This window comes from Salvelinus alpinus, chromosome 28 (assembly GCF_045679555.1).
Source record: "Salvelinus alpinus chromosome 28, SLU_Salpinus.1, whole genome shotgun sequence".
NCBI classification, from domain to species: Eukaryota; Metazoa; Chordata; class Actinopteri; order Salmoniformes; family Salmonidae; genus Salvelinus; species Salvelinus alpinus.
In genome coordinates this window covers 3278842-3297575 of record NC_092113.1, presented here as the reverse complement: position 1 = coordinate 3297575, position 18734 = coordinate 3278842, and the positions used below count along the sequence as shown (strand labels likewise).

At 42.7% G+C, this 18734-nt stretch overlaps 1 protein-coding gene across 1 annotated transcript in view; it reads right to left on the bottom strand.

Annotated features, from left to right (window-relative positions):
- Positions 1-18734, bottom strand: part of nup210 (nucleoporin 210) — a 60028-nt gene that overhangs the window by 26106 nt on the left and 15188 nt on the right. The window contains exons 5-19 of the mRNA XM_071371141.1: positions 18573-18723; positions 17808-17940; positions 17501-17659; positions 15301-15369; positions 15095-15201; positions 14617-14757; positions 14318-14455; positions 9882-10037; positions 9419-9629; positions 7567-7712; positions 5310-5528; positions 4975-5148; positions 3722-3914; positions 3462-3568; positions 826-930 (exon numbers count right to left, since the gene is read on the bottom strand). Coding sequence (XP_071227242.1) covers positions 826-930; positions 3462-3568; positions 3722-3914; positions 4975-5148; positions 5310-5528; positions 7567-7712; positions 9419-9629; positions 9882-10037; positions 14318-14455; positions 14617-14757; positions 15095-15201; positions 15301-15369; positions 17501-17659; positions 17808-17940; positions 18573-18723 — 2209 coding nt within the window. The remainder of the gene's footprint in view (positions 1-825; positions 931-3461; positions 3569-3721; positions 3915-4974; positions 5149-5309; positions 5529-7566; positions 7713-9418; positions 9630-9881; positions 10038-14317; positions 14456-14616; positions 14758-15094; positions 15202-15300; positions 15370-17500; positions 17660-17807; positions 17941-18572; positions 18724-18734) is intronic.

Here is an 18734-nt window from a genome sequence, read left to right as displayed (position 1 = left end):
CCACAATGGACAAGATGACAAAGAAGCAGTCAAGGCCCATCACAATAGCAGCTGAAAAGGTACATGTTTTTCAAATCATGGCCACAAGTAATAATATGTAATTATAGTGAGAATCCATGCAGCAGAATTTATCAGCCATGCTGAGTGGGCCATCTGTGTGTAATATATCAGCCAGGCCAGTGGGTCACCTGTGTATAATATTTCAAGTAGAGATGGGCAATATAGAAAAATATCCATACCACAATAAATTGAACGATAAGTTTATAACATTAATGTGCACCAAAGTAAAAAAATAAATAACTCCTACTACTACTTTCAATGTTGTAGCTATCAATTGTCCAACCAACAATCACCCATATTAGCAAACTTATTTCATTTCAAACTTCACATTTCTCCAGTAGGGCTTTATAGGTTATTTATTACAATGAACTATATCAGCAAAATGTCCACAATAAGTGGTCGGAGTCGATAATTTTTCGGTTTATCGTCCCAGCTCTAATTTCAAGGCATCATAATCCAGTGCTATCAGGTAGTTGGGATCTGTGAGCAGTCAGTGATACAGAGGGAGACTGAATGAGGGGGTTACATGGCAGCTAGTTGGGATCTGTGAGCAATCAGTGATACAGAGGGAGACTGAATGAGGGGGTTACATGGCAGCTAGTGGTGAGTGAAGGAAGACTGGAGGACCATAGAAACGGGATACATGGAACAGATATTACCTTTGACAGCGACAGTGAAGGATGGGTCACATTGTATTCTGTCAGCTCTATGCCATACACTTCTATCTGCAACACTACTGAAAATTTCACAGGCTCCAGTTCTTACCCGCACGTCAGGGTGGTTGTATATGGTGACAGCTTCAGGACTAACGGTTACGTCTTCCACCAATAGGAGTTCCAGAGTGGCTGAGACAGGGGTCAGCGGGTCAAACTGCCAGAAAGAGGGAGAGATAAAAACAGGATGGGTGTCATGGTTACAGGTGTCAGAGTGACACCAAGATGAGATTACCCTACATGGCGGTGTCCTTAAAAAGTTGAGTTCTGTGGTTAAGGTCAAGTGAAATCATAGGGGAAGTCTTAGTATCAATGGTAAAACTAAATGCTGTAATTTAGTATTTGTGACCCGTTTCAAGAAACTAGGCCTATGTCGCACGTCACTACTTCACAGGAGAGGCATTTGAACGGGTTTTTTGTTGTTGTTGTTATTGCAGAAATGCCTTCGGGAACATGTAAACTTTCATGTGCCTTAATAACAAACTTGTATGCCATCTGTAAAAATTAATGAAATTGTTACATTTCGAGGGTCGGTTTAGCCATGGAAAAATACAGGAACCTTCCCACTAGCCATGATTGGTTGAGATAATGGATGGGCTGGACAAGTAGCACGCTTCTGTCTGTAACATGAGCTGCTCAGTATGTGTGGATAATCCTTTCTACTGCAGCTTTCTTTTGAAAGATATCATGAAGAACTGAAAACGTTTTTCTACTTCCCTCAACATTGCTGCCCTGAATGTAATAGTGCCCTCGACAAAGCTCAGAGGGAAAAAGTTGCTATGGACTACTTTTCTAGAGGATGATTGTGCCATGCTGACTCTGAAAATGAATCAGACAATGAGGAAATCCCTGATTTAGGTAAAAACATTTGAATTGAACCAGACATGGTCGAGTCTTCTGATGACAATGGTTGGGAAGAAACGGTGTCGTTGTCACGGAAGAAGTTGAACGAGTTTTGAAATCAGTGTAATGCCCCGGTGGAAGCAGAGAGACGACTGCCAAATGCGGAGAGAGTCAAAAAAGAAAGAAAACTGTTGTATAAAACACTGGTCTCCGGATTACATCTTCAAACTAAGGGCAACCCTCACATCCGTAACAGAGAGGGAGAAGTGTTCATCCATGTATCCCGACGGGTAAGTTTAGCTACATTTTCAGATATTAGAAGTTACTAATTTTGCCAGAAAGTCGTTTTCATTGCAGGTTAATGCATACTGTTAGCTAGCTGGCTCGCTAGCTAATGTTACGTATATGATCTGTGTAGTAATAGTATCTCTGAAACCATTTGCATTTCTAGTTAAAGCCTAATGTTAGCTAGCTAGCTAACATTGAACCTAGTTGGTTAGCTTTAGCTACCTGCAGAGCCGTGCATGGTAGTATTGGCGTGTTCAAAATACCTGGGAAATACGAAAAATACGAGGTCAAATCATCACTTCAGTGATCTTCAGGTTAGAAAGTCGGAGCTCTAGAAAGAGTCCCGAGTTGGAATTTCAAGTTGGATGACCATTCAAATAAATGTTTCCCCAGTCGGAGCTAGTTTTTTCCCCGAGTTCCAGTTGAACGCACTGAAGTCGGAAGTCAGATATTTCGAATATCCCAGTAGTTTGAACGCGGCATTAGATTTCAGATTATAGTTCATTGTTTAGCTAGCTAGATGTCTAAACAAAAGACTCCACTATGCAAGTAACCATTTCCCTGTACCGTTTACACCTTCTGTATACTGTGAATGCCAGCCTCCCTGGTGGCGCAGTGGTCTAGGGCACTGCATCGCAGTGCTAGCTGCGCCACCAGAGTCTCTGGGTTCCCGCCCAGGCTGGGCTGGGGTCGCGCCCAGGCTCTGTCGCAGCCGGCTGCAACCGGGAGGTCCGTGGGGCGACGCACAATTGGCATAGCGTCGTCCGGGTTAGGCCGGTAGGGATATCCTTGTCTCAGTATGTAAATGTAATAAAATGTATGCACTCTACTGTAAGTCGCTCTGGATAAGAGCGTCTGCTAAATGACTAAAAATGTAAAAAATGTAATGTGACAAATAACCCTAGATTTTATTTGATATAGTGTGTGTTTACCAGAGATGGTAATGTGAAGAACATGACCTGCATCAAAGTCCGATTAGGATATAGGCCAAGGACTAGATAAAATGTATTTTTACTACTACTTTCACACTGTGAATCCTTAAGAGATGGGTGGGGCTAAGGCTTAAGAGGGTGTGAACATTGCTAAATGTGTGTAGACAAATTAGAGCTCTCCGGTATATGTACCAAAACATTCACGGGCCATTTTCTCAAAAGTGGGGTTACAAGTTTATCAACTTTCAAAGCAGAATTATTTCCCCATTGTTCCTCAACTGCAGTGTATGATATACAGTTTTCTAGCTCAGTCTCTCTACTTTCATCCAATGTCAAATTTTACTACATAGGACCGAATCCAGGTGGTGGGTCACATCTGTACAGTTCTTGAAGATCTGACTTTCGGCTCTCATGTCTTGTGTTGCTATAGCAACCTCTAAGCTGATGAAATGTTTATTTTCTGTGGTCACAGGCCACCACACACTCAGCCAACAACATCCTGCCTGCCAGTCACAGGAAGTGGAAAAACCCGCAAATGTTCACAATGGCTCTCAAAATGGTGGCTTGTCTACGTACATAAGATAAGTGTGATGTTTCTCGGCTAAAAGTCGTGTTTCTGTCTTACCGGACTGAGGACCTTAGCATCCTTGAGGTGGGGGACCTGGTAACTCAGAGCTGTTACTGTGATAGCAGCAGTCCCAGACTGGTGGTGGACAAGGACCGTCTGACGACCTGACACACACAAGAGGACATTTCGGTTGGACAAAACTGTTGAAATTGCCTTCAAAAACAACTGGTATTATACCTGGTTTCATCTGGTATTAAACCAAAGAATAAAAATAAAATCAAGCAAGGATACCATCATGAGGAATATCAAAATTATACCATGAAGTTTCTTCTGTTTGTTGCTGTCCTGCAGTAATTCCAGCTCCATTGGCATGGTGGGTTCGATACTGGCCAGGGACACCTTGGTCGACTCCCAGACGATACTCAGAGAGCTGAAGTTGTCAAACTTCCTGCCTTGCTGGTCAAAGGCAGCCAGGTCCAGCACAGGGTTGCGGTAGTTCGAGACAGGCACCTGCAACAAATAATGTCACACAGTTCTTCCAACGCACTATTTCTTTCTAAATTAAACTGACAGGGATGAAGACATTCAATACAACTTTATTTACCCCCCCCCCCCCAGGTGCAATTAAGAAAGGCAGAACGGCAAACTTGACATGATCTTATTTCTTTAGTTGTCCCCCACAATGAAATTGGGGAGGGGGATGTGGATCTGTCTCCATCCGTTAGCATGTTCGTTCTTACGTTAGTCACACACGATCGCTCAAAACAGCACCGGCCCGATTTGGAAGAAACTTAGGTGAATGATGCGTCTTGCCATAGAGAGCAGGCATTTACAAAATGACACCAATTGGCCAGATGGTGGCGCTATTACAAGAGATTGAAAAAGCAAACTTTGAAAGGTCACACCCCTCACCCAGTTTGACCTAAGTCATGAAATTTGGCACATAAGTCTCTCCTTACGAGGAACAAAATTTGCCTCAGGGACCCATAAGGTTGCCATGAAGGATTTTCCACCATTTAGAATTTTGTGAAAAACACGCTACTCTTCTGACACCGAATGACCGATCTGCACTACATTTGATGTGTAGCATCTATGGACAAAGGTCAACATTTTCCAGACTAGTACCTAAAACAACATGGCCACTATTGACCAATAAACATTTACGTGGTCTGGAACAAAAATGCATATAAAATCAGTCAAGAATATTTGTATTGTAACCACATTTGGTACACATGTAGCAAACACAGTGAAGACTCAATATATGCAAGAATATTCATATCGACTTCACGTGGTGCTATAACAGGCACATGTTTAGATCACTTGATTTGATCACTTCTATTTGACTCAGGAATATGAGTCTAGCTAACCCACACGATATCTCAGCAACCACTGGCCCAATTTTTTACTCCACTTGGGTGAATGATGTGTCTTGCCATAGAGATCACTTAATGTATCATTCGTGAGGGACGACATGTTTACTGTTGCCGCTGCCTTTTTTTGTGTAGCCAGCTCCTGTGCCAAGTGTGTTTGTATGTGTGCTGTGTAAACACTGTCCTTGTATTTTCCTCACCAGTTGTTTGTTCTGCTGCAGCAGAGGGCAGGTAAGGTCCAGTTGGGGACTTGTGTACACAGGGACCAAGGTGAGGCGAGACGGAGGGGCGCACACAAACATCACCACTGCTGGCTCCACCGCAGGATAGGGATTGGTCAGACTAGGCTGGTTCCCCACAGTAAGTGCCAATACCTGGAGAGGTAGTTATAACACGCTTATTACCTGTTCATAACACACGTATTACCATTTGTAACAAAGCATTTAATCTAGTGTATCTTAAAGAGCTAGAACGTTTTTCAAAGCCTAGGGCCATATTCAGTAGGTGCCAAACAAGGAAAAGCCCATTCCCTCACCTGTTCTCCCAGGGCTCTACAGGTGGCTCTGACCCAGTGTCGGAGGTAGCTGCGGGAGGTGGGCCCGGTCAGAGCCAGGCTAACACTGTTCTCATCCTCAGCCTTTAGGTTCCGGAAGAACTTGGAGGGTTCTAGGACCCAGGGCTTGGGCCCGCCCTCAAAAAGCATGTCCTTAGAGGAGCCCAGGGTCACCAAGGCAACAGAGGCAGGGTCCACAGCCTGCACATGACAACATGTAGAGCATGTACAGGTTAGTGAATGGAGAAGTGGCATACTGTATTTTGTAGAGTCAAATTATATTTGATGAACATTTACTGCATATTTTTTGTGAGATGTTTTCTGGATAAAGCTCTCAGGTTTGACACTGCTAATCCTAAATGGTTCAACTTCAGGAGGTTTTTCAATAAGAAAATAACACATGAATGTGTTCAAGTCAGACAGCCAAACTAGGTCAAGTAGGTAGACAGACAGACAACGTGGTAATAGGTTGGTAAATGCTACAGTAGCTATTTGAAGGGAGCGTAAACTCCCAGAGTCCTTCTCAGAGTAAGAGTAACGACAAGTCTGGCTCACTCATTAAAAGCTTATCTTAACCTCCTAAAATAACAATTTCCTGGTAGTGTACCAAAGAGCACTGCCTTACCATGCACTTGGGTTAATGGGATGAAAACCCATGGTCAAGGAAGAGAGGATGCATAACAAAATGATCCCATGCATGGGAATGGAGATGCCTCTCTGCTTGACATAAATTGTCCATTCTATGGGCCGAGTTGACATCAATTCCATTACAGGGAAGTACTTGAGCCAAAGCAGCAAGAGAGAAAACAAATCAGTGTATTGAGTGCATGGGGGCATAATTAAAACGCACCAAACACTGTCGAAACCCAGGAGGTAATTTAACACTAGCTGATCCTTGCACTTCTGCCCCGATCGCAGAGAAAAAGTGTGCGTGTTGCGAAAGTGTGTGTGTGTGTCTGTGACTCGCATAATCCCTTAATATAATCCCAAAAATGCTGATATTACGGTAATATTACTGTTTGTCCCTCTTGAGACGCCATAGCAACAACATACCCAGTATACACTTCCTCAAATTAGTCAGAATTAATCTAAGATAAATAAACAAAATCTGTCATGTTTTTGCAGAGTCGCATAATTTTACATCCAACTAAGATGTTTGGTGCAGTAAGTGAATGACAAACACAACAGTAGTACCGTTGACCAGTCACCGACGAAGGGGCTTACATCACTGGGGCCGAGCTCCCTGCCTTCCAGGACCTCTATACCAGGCGGTGTCAGAGGAAGACCCTAAAAATGTCACAGACTCCAGCTATAGACTGCTCTCTCTTGCTACTGCATGGCAAATGGTACCGCTACGCCAAGTTTGGAACCAACAGGACTCTGAACAGCTTCAACCCCCAAGCCATGACTGCTAAATAGTTAGTTACATAGTTAACCAAATAGCTACCCGGACTATCTGCAATTGACCCTTTTTGCATACACCTTTTGACTCATCACATAGGCTGCTGCTATCTGTCAATTTATTGCTAGTTGTAGGTACATATTTACCTCAACTACCTCATACCCTGCATATCACCTCGGTACAGGTACCCCTTGTATATAGCCAAGTTAAATCTATTATTTCGTATTTTACTTTTCTTTCTCTCTGCACTGTTGGGAAGGGCCCTTAAGTAAGCATTTATTTTACTGTTAGTCCACAACTGTTGTTTAGCATGTGATTAATAAAATTGTATTCAAATTTACTTCGGCTACTGAACTTAGACTTCCCTTAAGAAAATGTTGGGTGTGCGAACAGCTAAGAAAAAAAACCCTGCCTAACACCAAAACTATCTAAAAAAGTCACAACATTTCGGCATAGTATAGGCGCAAACTGTTCCGACTGGGAAGCATGCGACAGGCTTTAGCGCAAGTGTGTGCGTGTCCCAATCTTCCGCCAATTAAGAGAAAGGCTTTTCTGCTCTGGGGGAAGAGTTGGCTGGGAGAGTAGAGTGACTGAAGAACACTGAGCAGATTTTTAGATCGCATCACAACAAAGAGCACAGGTAAAGGACAACTCATCAGGGTGTGTACGTGCAGGGGTTCAAAACAAGCTTTACAAAACACAAAGATACAAAAACGACTTCAATCTCAAGTCTCTTTTGTGCTTTGACCGGGGAAGAGGTTGAAGTAGACCAATATAAAATGAACGTGTGTGAATAGGCCATGCCTTAAGGTACAGGTAGGGAGGGCATGGACTCACTCTGAGTGGTGGGTAGGCAGCAATGGTGATCTTGGTGCTGAGGTGGACGTTGCCATGGGTGTAGCTGACCGTCAGGGTTGTGTATCCTGGGGCAAGAGCCTGGGCCCGTACCCCACTGCAGTGGTCCTGCCCTGGAGCCAGCCTACCTGTATTTGTATTTGTATTTATTATGGATCCCCCATTAGCTGCTGCCGAAGCAGCAGCTACTCTTCCTGGGGTCCAGCAAAATTAAAGCAATTTATACAATTTTAAAACATTACAATACATTCACAGATTTCACAACACACTGTGTGCCCTCAGGCCCATACTCCACCACTACATGACTAAATCCATGTGTATGTATAGTGTGTATGTTATTGCGTGTGTGTGTGTGTATGCATGCGTCTGTGCCAATGTTTGTGTTGCTTCACAGTCCTCGCTGTTCCATAAGGTGTTTTTTTATCTGTTTTTTAAATCTAATTTGACTGCTTGCGTCAGTTACTTGATGTGGAATAGAGTTCCATGTAGTCATGGCTCTATGTAGTACTGTGTGCCTCCCATAGTCTGTTCTGGACTTGGGGACTGTGAAGAGACCTCTTGTGGCATGTCTTGTGGGGCATGGGTGTCCGAGCTGTGTGCCAGTGGTTTAGATAGACAGCTCTGCACATTCAACACGTCAATACCTCTCTTAAATAAAAGTAGTGATGAAGTCAATCTCTCCTCCACATTCAGCCAGGATATTGACATGCATATTATTAATATTAGCTCTCTGTGTACTTTCAAGGGCCAGCCGTGCTGCCCTGTTCTGAGCCAATTGCAATTTTCTTAAGTCCTTTATTGTGGCACCTGACCACACGACTGAACAGTAGTCAAGGTGCGACAAAACTAGGGCCTGTAGGACCTGCCTTGTTGATAGTGTTGTTAAGAAGGCAGAGCATCGTTTTATTATAGACAGACTTCTTCCCATTTTAGCTACTACTGCATCAATATGTTTTGACCATGACAGTTTACAATCTAGGGTTACTCCAAGCAGTTTAGTCATCTCAACTTGCTCAATTCCCACCTAATTTATTACATGATTTAGTTGAGGTTTAGGGTTTAGTGAGTGTTTTGTTCCTAATACAATACTTTTAGTTTCAGAAATATTTAGGGATAACTTTTTCCTTGCCACCCACTCTGAAACTGACTGCAGCTCTTTGTTGAGTGTTGCAGTCATTTGTCGCTGTAGTAGCTGACGTGTATAGTGTTGAGTCATCCGCATGCATAGAAATTCTGACTTTACTCAAAGTCAGTGGCATGTCATTAATTTAAAGAAATTAAAAGCAAGGGGCCTAAACATCTACCCTGGGGAATTCCTGATTCTAACTGGATTATATTTGGAAGGCTTCCATTAAAGAACACCCTCTGTGTTCTGTTAGACAAGTAACTCTTTATCCACATTATAGCAAGTGGTGTAAAGCCATAAGCCATATGTTTTTCCAGCAGTAGACTATAATCAATAAAGTCAAAAGCTGCACTGAAGTCTAACACCTGTAGGGAGGGAGAGAGACAGACAGAGACATATGGCTGCAATCCCAGCCCTAGAGGACAACAAAGTCTACCTGTTTTCACACACATCTTACTCAACACAGAAACACAACAGACAACAATTTTTAGATGCTTCAAATCCAAGGCTAGTAATGAAATGTAAGTGGTAGATCTTGTGCTCCTCTGTGGATCAAGGGAAATTAAAACCGTATTGCCAATCTGAGAAGGACATAAAAGTTGAAGACTACAGAGAGTCTTTTTGAAGGCTCTGCCCCCAAGCTAGGTAAAGTATTGTCAGGGTTTTAACTGCAGGTTTTTATGAGCAGAGTATGAGGGAATGCCTCACCCTCCAGCAGCTGGAACACTCCCTGGGTCTCCTCCTCCACCTGCAGGTCAAAGTGACTGCAGTCGCTCAGCATCACCCGCTGCTCCACTCCCCACTTTCCCCCCTCCCCTAGCAAGCCAAAGATCCGGAGGGGCAGCTCCAGCACCAGCCCCACACGTGCCTCCACCGGGCAGGGAGAGAAGTCCATCCCCACGGGCTCTACCACATACACCTGGGGGTGGGGGATAGAAGGACAGTGAGACATGTCAGCTGAAGTCCAGACAACGGTAACAGTTCTTGTTAAATTTTTCAATGGGCTTGTTTAATTATTTGAATTGACGTAACATTCTTCCAAACATTATAGATATACTAACAAGTACAGTTTTAATATCAGTTCAAAAAGACGTAAGAAATGTAATGAGGTTATTCTGTAAAATGAAGGGTGGGGGGCTATCTATCTATATATATACACATACGGTCTCACCTTCATCGTGCCATAGTGCATTGGGTTGCGTACATCATGGGCGTACACCACACTGACGCCGATGTCACTGACGGTCGTCATCACTCCTTTGACTGTCACTGTGGCAACGGCTAGGTTAGAGGAGGACCAGCTGAAATTCCCACTGCCTCCTGCTGCCTGGTACACAATGCAACATGGGTAAATACACCAACATCAGGAGACACTTCAACTTTTGTCATTTTAAGCCAGTGTCTGGCCTTATCCAAATTAGAAGGTAGTAATAAGAAGTAATGACAGAGGATTCAGAAAAGACATATCCCAAAGTTGACAGCGCATGTCAGGGGGAAAACCAAGCCATGAGGTCGAAGGTATTGTCCGTAGAGGTCCAAGATAGGATTTTGCTGAGACACAGATCTGGGGAAGGGTACCAAAACATTTATGCAGCATTGAAGATCCAAGAACACAGTGGCCTCCATCATTCTTAAATGGAAGTAGTTTGGAATCACCAAGACTCTTCCTAGATCTGGCCGCCAGGCCAAACTGAGCAATCGGGGGAGAAGGGCCTTGGTCGGGAAGGTGACCAAGAACCTGATGGTCACTCTGACAGAGTTCCAGAGTTCCTCTGTCGAGATGGGAGAACCTTCCAGAAGGACAACCATCTCTGCAGCACTCCACCAATCAGGTCTTTATGGTAAAGTGGGCAGACGGTAGCCACTCCTCAGTAAAAGTTTGCCAAAAGGCACCTAAAGATTCTCTGGGCTGATGAAATCAAGATTGAACTCTTTGGCCTGAATGCCAAGCGTCACGTCTGAAGGAAACCTGGCACCATCCCTACGGTGAAGCGGGGTAGTGGCAGCATTATGCTGTGGGGTTGTTTTTCAGCGGCAAGGACTGGGAGACTAGTCAGGATTGAGGGAAAGATGAACGGAGCAAAGTACAGAGAGATCCTTGATGAAAACCTGCTCCAGAACGCTCAGGGCTTCAGACTGGGGCAAAGGTTCACCTTCCAACAGGACAACGACCCTAAGCACACAGCCAAGACAACGCAGGACTTGCTTCGGGACAAGTTTCCGAATGACCTAGTGGCCCAGCAGGAGCCCAGACTTGAACATCTCTGGAGAAACTTGAAAATAGCTGTGCAGCAACACTCCCCATCTAACCTGACAGAGCTTGAGAGGATGGGAGAAACTCCCTAAATACAGGTGTGCCAAGTTTGTAGCGTCATACCCAAGAAGAATCGAGGCTGTAATTGCTGCCAAAGGTCCTTCAACAAAGTACTGAGTAAAGGGTCTGAATACTTACGTAAATGTGACTTTTCCATTTTTTTCTTTCTAAAACCCTGTTTTTGCTTTGTCATTATGGGGTATTGTGTGTAGATGAGGGGGAAAAAACAATACATTTTAGAATAAGGCTACTGTAACGTAAATAAAATCTGGAAAAAGTCCACGGTTCTGAATACTTTCCGAACGCACTGCAATTACAGCCATTTCTGACTGAAAAGTTCTGTTACTGAAATCCCTCATTTGTTTTGGGAAAAACATTCCCTATTCCCTCAACCCTTGCTCTCTTTACGTGACGCATGTATGCATCACGTGCACGTGACCAATAGGAGAATTTTACTGGTTACTCGAGGTAAAGGAGAAGTCGGACGTTTGGAAAACAGTTGACTAGTTGTGGATAAAACTGGAGGTCAAGAAAAAGAACGTAAGGAGCATGCGCTGCATATGTGTGCTGTCAGATTACAATATGATTTTTCGGACCGTTTGGAACAATGTAAACAACACTAAATTATAAGCGTACCAGAGAGTAATGTTTTTCGTTTTTTTTTGGTAAAGCCTTAATTACAGCAAAGACTAAAAACAGTCACATTCATTCGTGAATGCAATTTCCAAGTTGACACAGCTACTCATTCAAGGGTTTATATTTTTACTATTTTCTACATTGTAAAACTAAACTATGAAATAACACACATGGAATCATGCAGTAACCAAAAAAGTGTTAAATCTAAATATATTTTATATTCTTCAAAGTAGCCACCCTTTGCCTTGACAGCTTTGCACACTCTTGGCATTCTCTTAAACAGCTTTACCTGGAATGCTTTTCCAAGGAGTTCCCACATATGCTGAGCACTTGTTGGTTGTTTTTCCTTCACTCTGCAGTCCAACTCATCCCAAACTATCTTAAATTGTGTTGAGGTCAAGTGATTGTGGAGGCCAGGTCATCTGATGCAGCATTCCATCACTCTCCTTCTTTATCAAATAGGCCTTACACAGCCTGGAGGTGTGTTGGGTCACTGTCCTGTTACAAAAAAAATGATAGTGCCACTAAATCGCAAACCAGTCGGGATGGCGTATTCCTGCAGAATGCTGTGGCAGCCAAACAGACAGTGTCACCAGCAAAGCACCCCTACACCGCCACCTCCATGCTTCACGGTGGGAACCACACATGCAGAGATCATCCATTCACCTACTCTACGTCTCACAAAGACACGGTGGTTGGAACCAAAAATCTCAAATTTGGACTCCAGACCAAAGGACAGATCTCCACCGGTCTAATGTCCATTGCTCGTGTTTCTTGGCCCAAGCAAGTCTATTCTTGTTATTGGTGTCCTTCAGTAGTGGTTTCTTTGCAGCAATTCAACCATGAAGGCCTGACTCATGCAGTCTCCTCTGAACAGTTGATGTTGAGACGTGTCTGTTACTTGAACTCTGTGAAGCATTTATTTGGGCTGCAATTTCTGAGGCGGGTAACTCTAATGAAGTTATCCTCTGCTGCACAGGTAACGCTGTGTCTTCCTTTCCTGTGGCGGTCTTCACGAGAGCTAGTTTCATCCTAGCACTTGATGATTTTTGCGACTGCACTTGAAGAAACTTTCAAAGTTCTTGAAATGTTCCAGATGGACTGACCTTCATGTCTTAAAGTAATGAACTGTCATTTCTCTTTGCTTATTTGAGCTGTTCTTGCCATAATATGGACTTGGTCTTTTACCAAATGGGGCTGTCTTCTGTATACCATCCCTACCTTCTCACAACACAACTGATTGGCTCAAATGCAAGAAGGAAAGAAATTCCATAAATTAAACTTAACAAGGCACACCTGTTAACTGAAATGCATTCCAGGTGACTACCTCATGAAGCTGGTTAAGAGAATGCCAAGAGTATGCAAAGCTGTCATCAAGGCAAAGGGTGGCTACTTTTAACTATCTCAAATATTTTGATTTGTTTAACACTTTTTTGGTTACTACATGATTCCATACGTGTTATTTCATCATTTTGAAGTCTTCACTATGTTTCTACAATGTAGAAAATAGTAAAAAAAAAATATTATAATAATGAGTAGGTGTCCAAACTTTTGACTCGTACTGTTTATAAGTATTGAAATATAGGCTTAACTAAATGATGGTATTAAGACTAAAACAGGATGCGCTCTTTGGCCTACAACTCTAGGGTGGTTATACAAGGCTATGCAAAGCTTACTAATGATAACAACATCACTTATTATTATTAACAACAAGGAGATCAAGAAAAAGGAGCGTTATTATTAGAAATACATCTCTGACAATTTGGAACAATGTAAACACTAAATAAATAAATACCAGAGAGGCTGTTCTAACAAAAAAAATGTATAAAGCCTTTATTACAGCATAGCAAATATTAAAAACAGCCGAATTTGCGAAATAGTTTTTCCAACGTGTTGTGGTTGCGTTAGGTTTGGTGCTCACGGAATCAGTAGGTCTTAAACACTCAAACAGAAGCAGGACCGGTCTTACTTCTGCGTACATATATGGATGATCTACAAAGCCAGTTAGGATATTGATTGATTGATGTTTCCTCTCTCCTCACTTTTCTTAGACAATTAAGGAAAGTGCTGTTTTCTCATCTCCTAATGCCGCTGCTGCCTCAGCCCCATTGTTCTCAACACCAATATGCTGGTTAAATGTGCTATTATGCACAGAGCAACATGGTCTAACAAAAGACGCCAATTCAATAGAGCACTGGTGTTTCAGAGCCGCAGACAGCAACCGCTATCCAAAACAGAAGTGCATTTGTTTAAAAAAAACTATATATTTTGTATTGGTGTTGTACCATTGTTCTTACGTAATATAACCCATATACAATTTTAGAAGCACGTCTTAGTGATGGACTGTGCCATCCCCACAGCCTCCACAATGGATTAGTCCACTCAGACTGCCGCGAATCAGACAGGTACACCATTCAATTATTATCATTTTTTGCTACTGACTAAAGAAATCTCAGTGGACCAACAGCCTATCGACCAAACAACAGACCAGTCGAATAAATGCCCTACTAAATATATTCATAAAACACACAACTTGATGCAAGTCTAGTGGCTGATTTGCGAGATTCTTCAGCAACATGGGTTCCAAAAGAAAGGGTATCAGTGAACATATACCGAATGATTCTAGACTGGCTTGTATTAAAAAAAAGGACAAATACCTGTATTGTGTACTGGTAGGCTCCAACCTTGGGCTGCCATGGAAACGTGAGGATACTGGGACTGAGGACTATGGGATTGTAGATTTCGACATCCTGCTCATTATGGACTGTGTTGGCCAGCTCATGGATTCTTCCATTCTAGAACAGAAAAACAACAACCGTGTTAAGACATAGCCAAGCTATTTTTAACCAATGATAATGATCTCTCACCGTTGGATATGAGATAGCATAAATGATTAAAGACAACACACTCAAAATATCTGCGAAAGAAACTAATTCAAGGTTATGACAAAACTCACTTGATCCACCACCGATTTGAGCACAGCTTCAATTAGTGTTAGCCCGTTTTTCAAAGCCTTGACACGGTGGTAGGAGCCATTCAGGGAGGACTCCAGAATCTCAAAGTACTCCTCTGGGAAGGCAGCTTCGATCCGAATGTTCTGCAGACAGAAACAATCAAGAGAGTAGCACTTAAAAATACAGAAGGAAATAAGACAGAGAAGAACTGTTTTAAAGTGTGGAACAAAACAACCATCAAAGAGGACAAACGATGTCGCCCCAAATATCCTAAATCTTCCTTTCCAGTATTTTTATGTCTCCCGGCTGTATTTCAGTCTGCAGTTGATTAAACATCAAGAGGAAGATGCAAAATTATACTGACAATAAATTCAGTTTTCCATTTTATAAGAGTGAGAAGAGTGACAGTGTTACAGATTTAACAAACAGATCAACCAATGACGGTATAGAATTAAGACAACATAGGCAGAGCTTACTTACATCAGATAAGTAAATCCTATTGCTTGACTTGTCAAACACTTCGATGAGGATATTATACACTCGTCCTGTTTCCAGGACCCAGCTCTCTCCAGGATTAATCTTAAATCCTGGGAGAGAAAGACAATACGAGTTCAAATTTGAACTGGAACGGTTTGTTTTAAAATTAAAAATCGCTTACACACAAGGATGAAAGCATGCAAACATACCCAAGTAGCCTGGTTCCACCACATACAGAGTCCCGTTGGGCAGACGAGACACCCCTTGCATGCGAAGGCCTGAGCAATTCTTATTAAGGACAATAACGTTAGGTACACAAAGAGTGGCATTCTGGGACCGTTCTAGTTATACTGACAACACGGTTCATGTCTCGTGTTTGTCAAGTGCACAATACAACTCGCTGGGGTAGGGTCTTAAGTAGCGCTTTAGCTAGTCAGTCTGTCAAGTCCTGTTATATTACTGCCCGTCTCTGCTCCACTAGGCGCACTCACCTCCTCCATATACACAGATAAAGCACTGCAATCCACTGAGGAGGATATATTTACGCACAAGGGGGTGTGGTATATGGCCAATACATCACGGCTATGGGCTGTTCATAGGCAAGACGCGACGCAGAGTGCCTGGATACAGCCCTTAGCTGTGGTACATTGGGCATATACCACAAACCCCTGAGGTCCCTTATTGCTATTATAAACTGGTTACCAAAGTAATTAGAACAGTAAAAATACATGTTTTGCCATACCTGTGGTATTCGGTCTGATATACCACGGCTGTCAGCCAATCAGCATTCAGGGCTCAAACCATACAGTTTATAAGATAGAATGGAACACTCAACTTCATCATTACTCCGTTCCTACACAGTACACCATTCATGTTACACACCATTGCATGTCATTACATCAACCATTACGCAACCCTGTTGATGTGACAAGTGTTGTGACATGATTAGGGCTGTTACGGTGACCGTATTACCGACACGCCGGCAGTCACGAGTCATGACCGCAGTCAAATTCCACATGACCGTTGAGTCACAGTAACTAGGCTTCTCCAAAACTGTGCTCTGATGCCACCGATGGTCATTAGTAGCCGAACTTGCTAATGGTCAGTACTCAGCCCTTTATTGTCCCGCTAATCACTCTGACATCAATGCAAATGCTAGTGCATACGACAGGTGCATGCATGATAATGGCACACTCTAAATCAAAACTAATATCACGCATATATTATTTGGTAAATATAAAGACAAGATTACATTGAGAATTGTCTGATGGATGACAATATCACTTGTGAATGATGGCCAGCGTGTGCAGTCTAAGATACTTTGTCACTTTTTCCAAATCAGTCCCATGCATCACGTAGCCGAGCCCATAGGCCTACATGTTTTGAAAAGGTTGGTCTCACAATGCCTACAGGCCCAAGACCCCTGGAACACGGTTTGATAGCCCATAGCCTACACAGCCTAGTGAAACGTGTTCTTATAAGCCCGTCACTGCGCAATCATGTATGAAAACAGAGTTTTGACTGGCCACCATTTAAAACAGGATCCGAGCTTTCTCATGCTGCTAGATTTATTGCTCAATTCTTAACATTAAGCACATTCATCCGCTTTACAACCAGTGTAGCTTACCTGGCATACAAAAAAAGTGCTCATCTTTCATGTAACTTTTTTCAAATCAGCATCAGTCACATCATGCACCCTTAGAATGTATTAGAAATGAAAACATATAGCCTAACATTTGTATCTCAACTAAAGTTGCCTAAATAACTCAAAATTAAGCATATAGGAGTACCTGTTTGTTAACAGCTCAACACAGAATAGCCGCACGTGCACACTCCATCAGAAATCATTAGGGAAACATATCCTTTCTATTTTATTCAGCTATGTTCAATTGTATTGTTCCTACTGAGAAAAGAAAATAAATGCCACTGGAATTAAGCAAATACTGTCTGCTAAATTAACTAGTGTAGCCCACAGCCATATGGCATAGCCAGATCAGGACCTAACGTAAGGATGACTCAGAATATGCTATTCCGTTCTTCTGAAATAGGCTACATTTTCTTCATATCATGTTTCTTTAGACCTGCCTAAAATAAATAATGGATTTATTGTGATGGTGTAGTCTATATTCAATGGATTTATTAGACTTTTTTTTAAATGTACATGTTCCAAAGGTTCACATCAGTGGCTTGTAGGCTATGCGTGGAAGCCAGAGACGCTAAACGTGTTTATGTTAATAGTCGATTATCATAAGATAGGCAGTTATTCGTATGACAATCACCAGCTGACAAAATGTTATGACTGCCACAGGCCTAAATGTTGCTGCATAGTTCCCAAATAATGTCATAGCACAGTAGAGGAGTCCAAAACTAATCAAGATCATGTAAAGTGTGATATGTCTTTAAGGATACTCTTATGATCCAGCACCACGTTGATTTGTCCCAGGTGCAGGCCATTGACAGTGGAGGTGCTCTGGTCCAGACTAGCCACGGCCAGCTCTTGGTTTCCATCAGGCCCAGCCACACTGTTCTTGAGGTGCAGCTCATACTGGTCACAGGGCATGGATAACTCTGGAACACAACATATCGCCATTATTTACTTCATAAACTTGTAACATGCCACCCTGAGCTGTGATATGAATACCATCTAACCATTATTGGCACATGTGATTCAATACGTGATTTATCGTTCATTTACTTGATTCAAACGCAGACCTACCTGTGATCTTTCCCTGCCTGATCTTCTGGACCTTGTATTGGATGGATGTGCCCACCAGCAGGTAGACATCATGTGCAGGGCTCAGTAGGATGTTCTCCAGAATCAGCAGTTTCACCTCTGCTGCACCCACATCCTGTGTGAAGGGTAGATACCATAGTTACGGCACAGCAAACTACACATGCCGTTTGACATGCCGAGAAAACCAGACCAAATCGGTTACAGTATGATTCACACGCTAGCAATAGCTCCCAACACTCCAAGGCATGTCATTAATCTAATTGTGTCAACTTTGTAATCGTATTTCATATCATCACGTACAAAACTACTTTACATTTTTGGTATATAATTGACTGTTGTAAATACACCCTTCAATGGTACTGTAATCTCTCGGTGTAATCGAATATTACGCCTGCCCTATGACTGTGGAGTCTCATTTCAGACAGGTTAGACAGGCTCTACTAGCTGTGACATCACAGATAAGACTGGAGAGGAGACATCACTGTTACGCAAGTCCGATTGTTATTTATAGCCGTCAATGCCCCCGGAGGGCTGCTGCCTGCCACGAGCCGAGACGATGGCAGGAAACTACTTCAACTAAGCTCAAGTTTTTATACCCCTCTGATGTTCCCTTCCCTCGCTTCTACAAAAACAACAAAAAAACACTTCTGATTTGAGGTCCTTGAGACGGTATTTAATTATTAACTATACAGTATGATACAGTCTACTTCAAAAAACAAGGTAAGAAATTCAGGACATTTTCAAAACCTTATAGAGAGATTCTTGGATTTTGGCCTTGAGCTTAGCGTGGCCCGTTTTCAGTCCTGACACCAAGATGATATCTCCCTGTTTCCCCACTTTCTCCATCTCAGAGATGTAACCAGGGGGGGTGTACGTAGACTCAGAGAACTTAAGAACCCTTGAGGGACG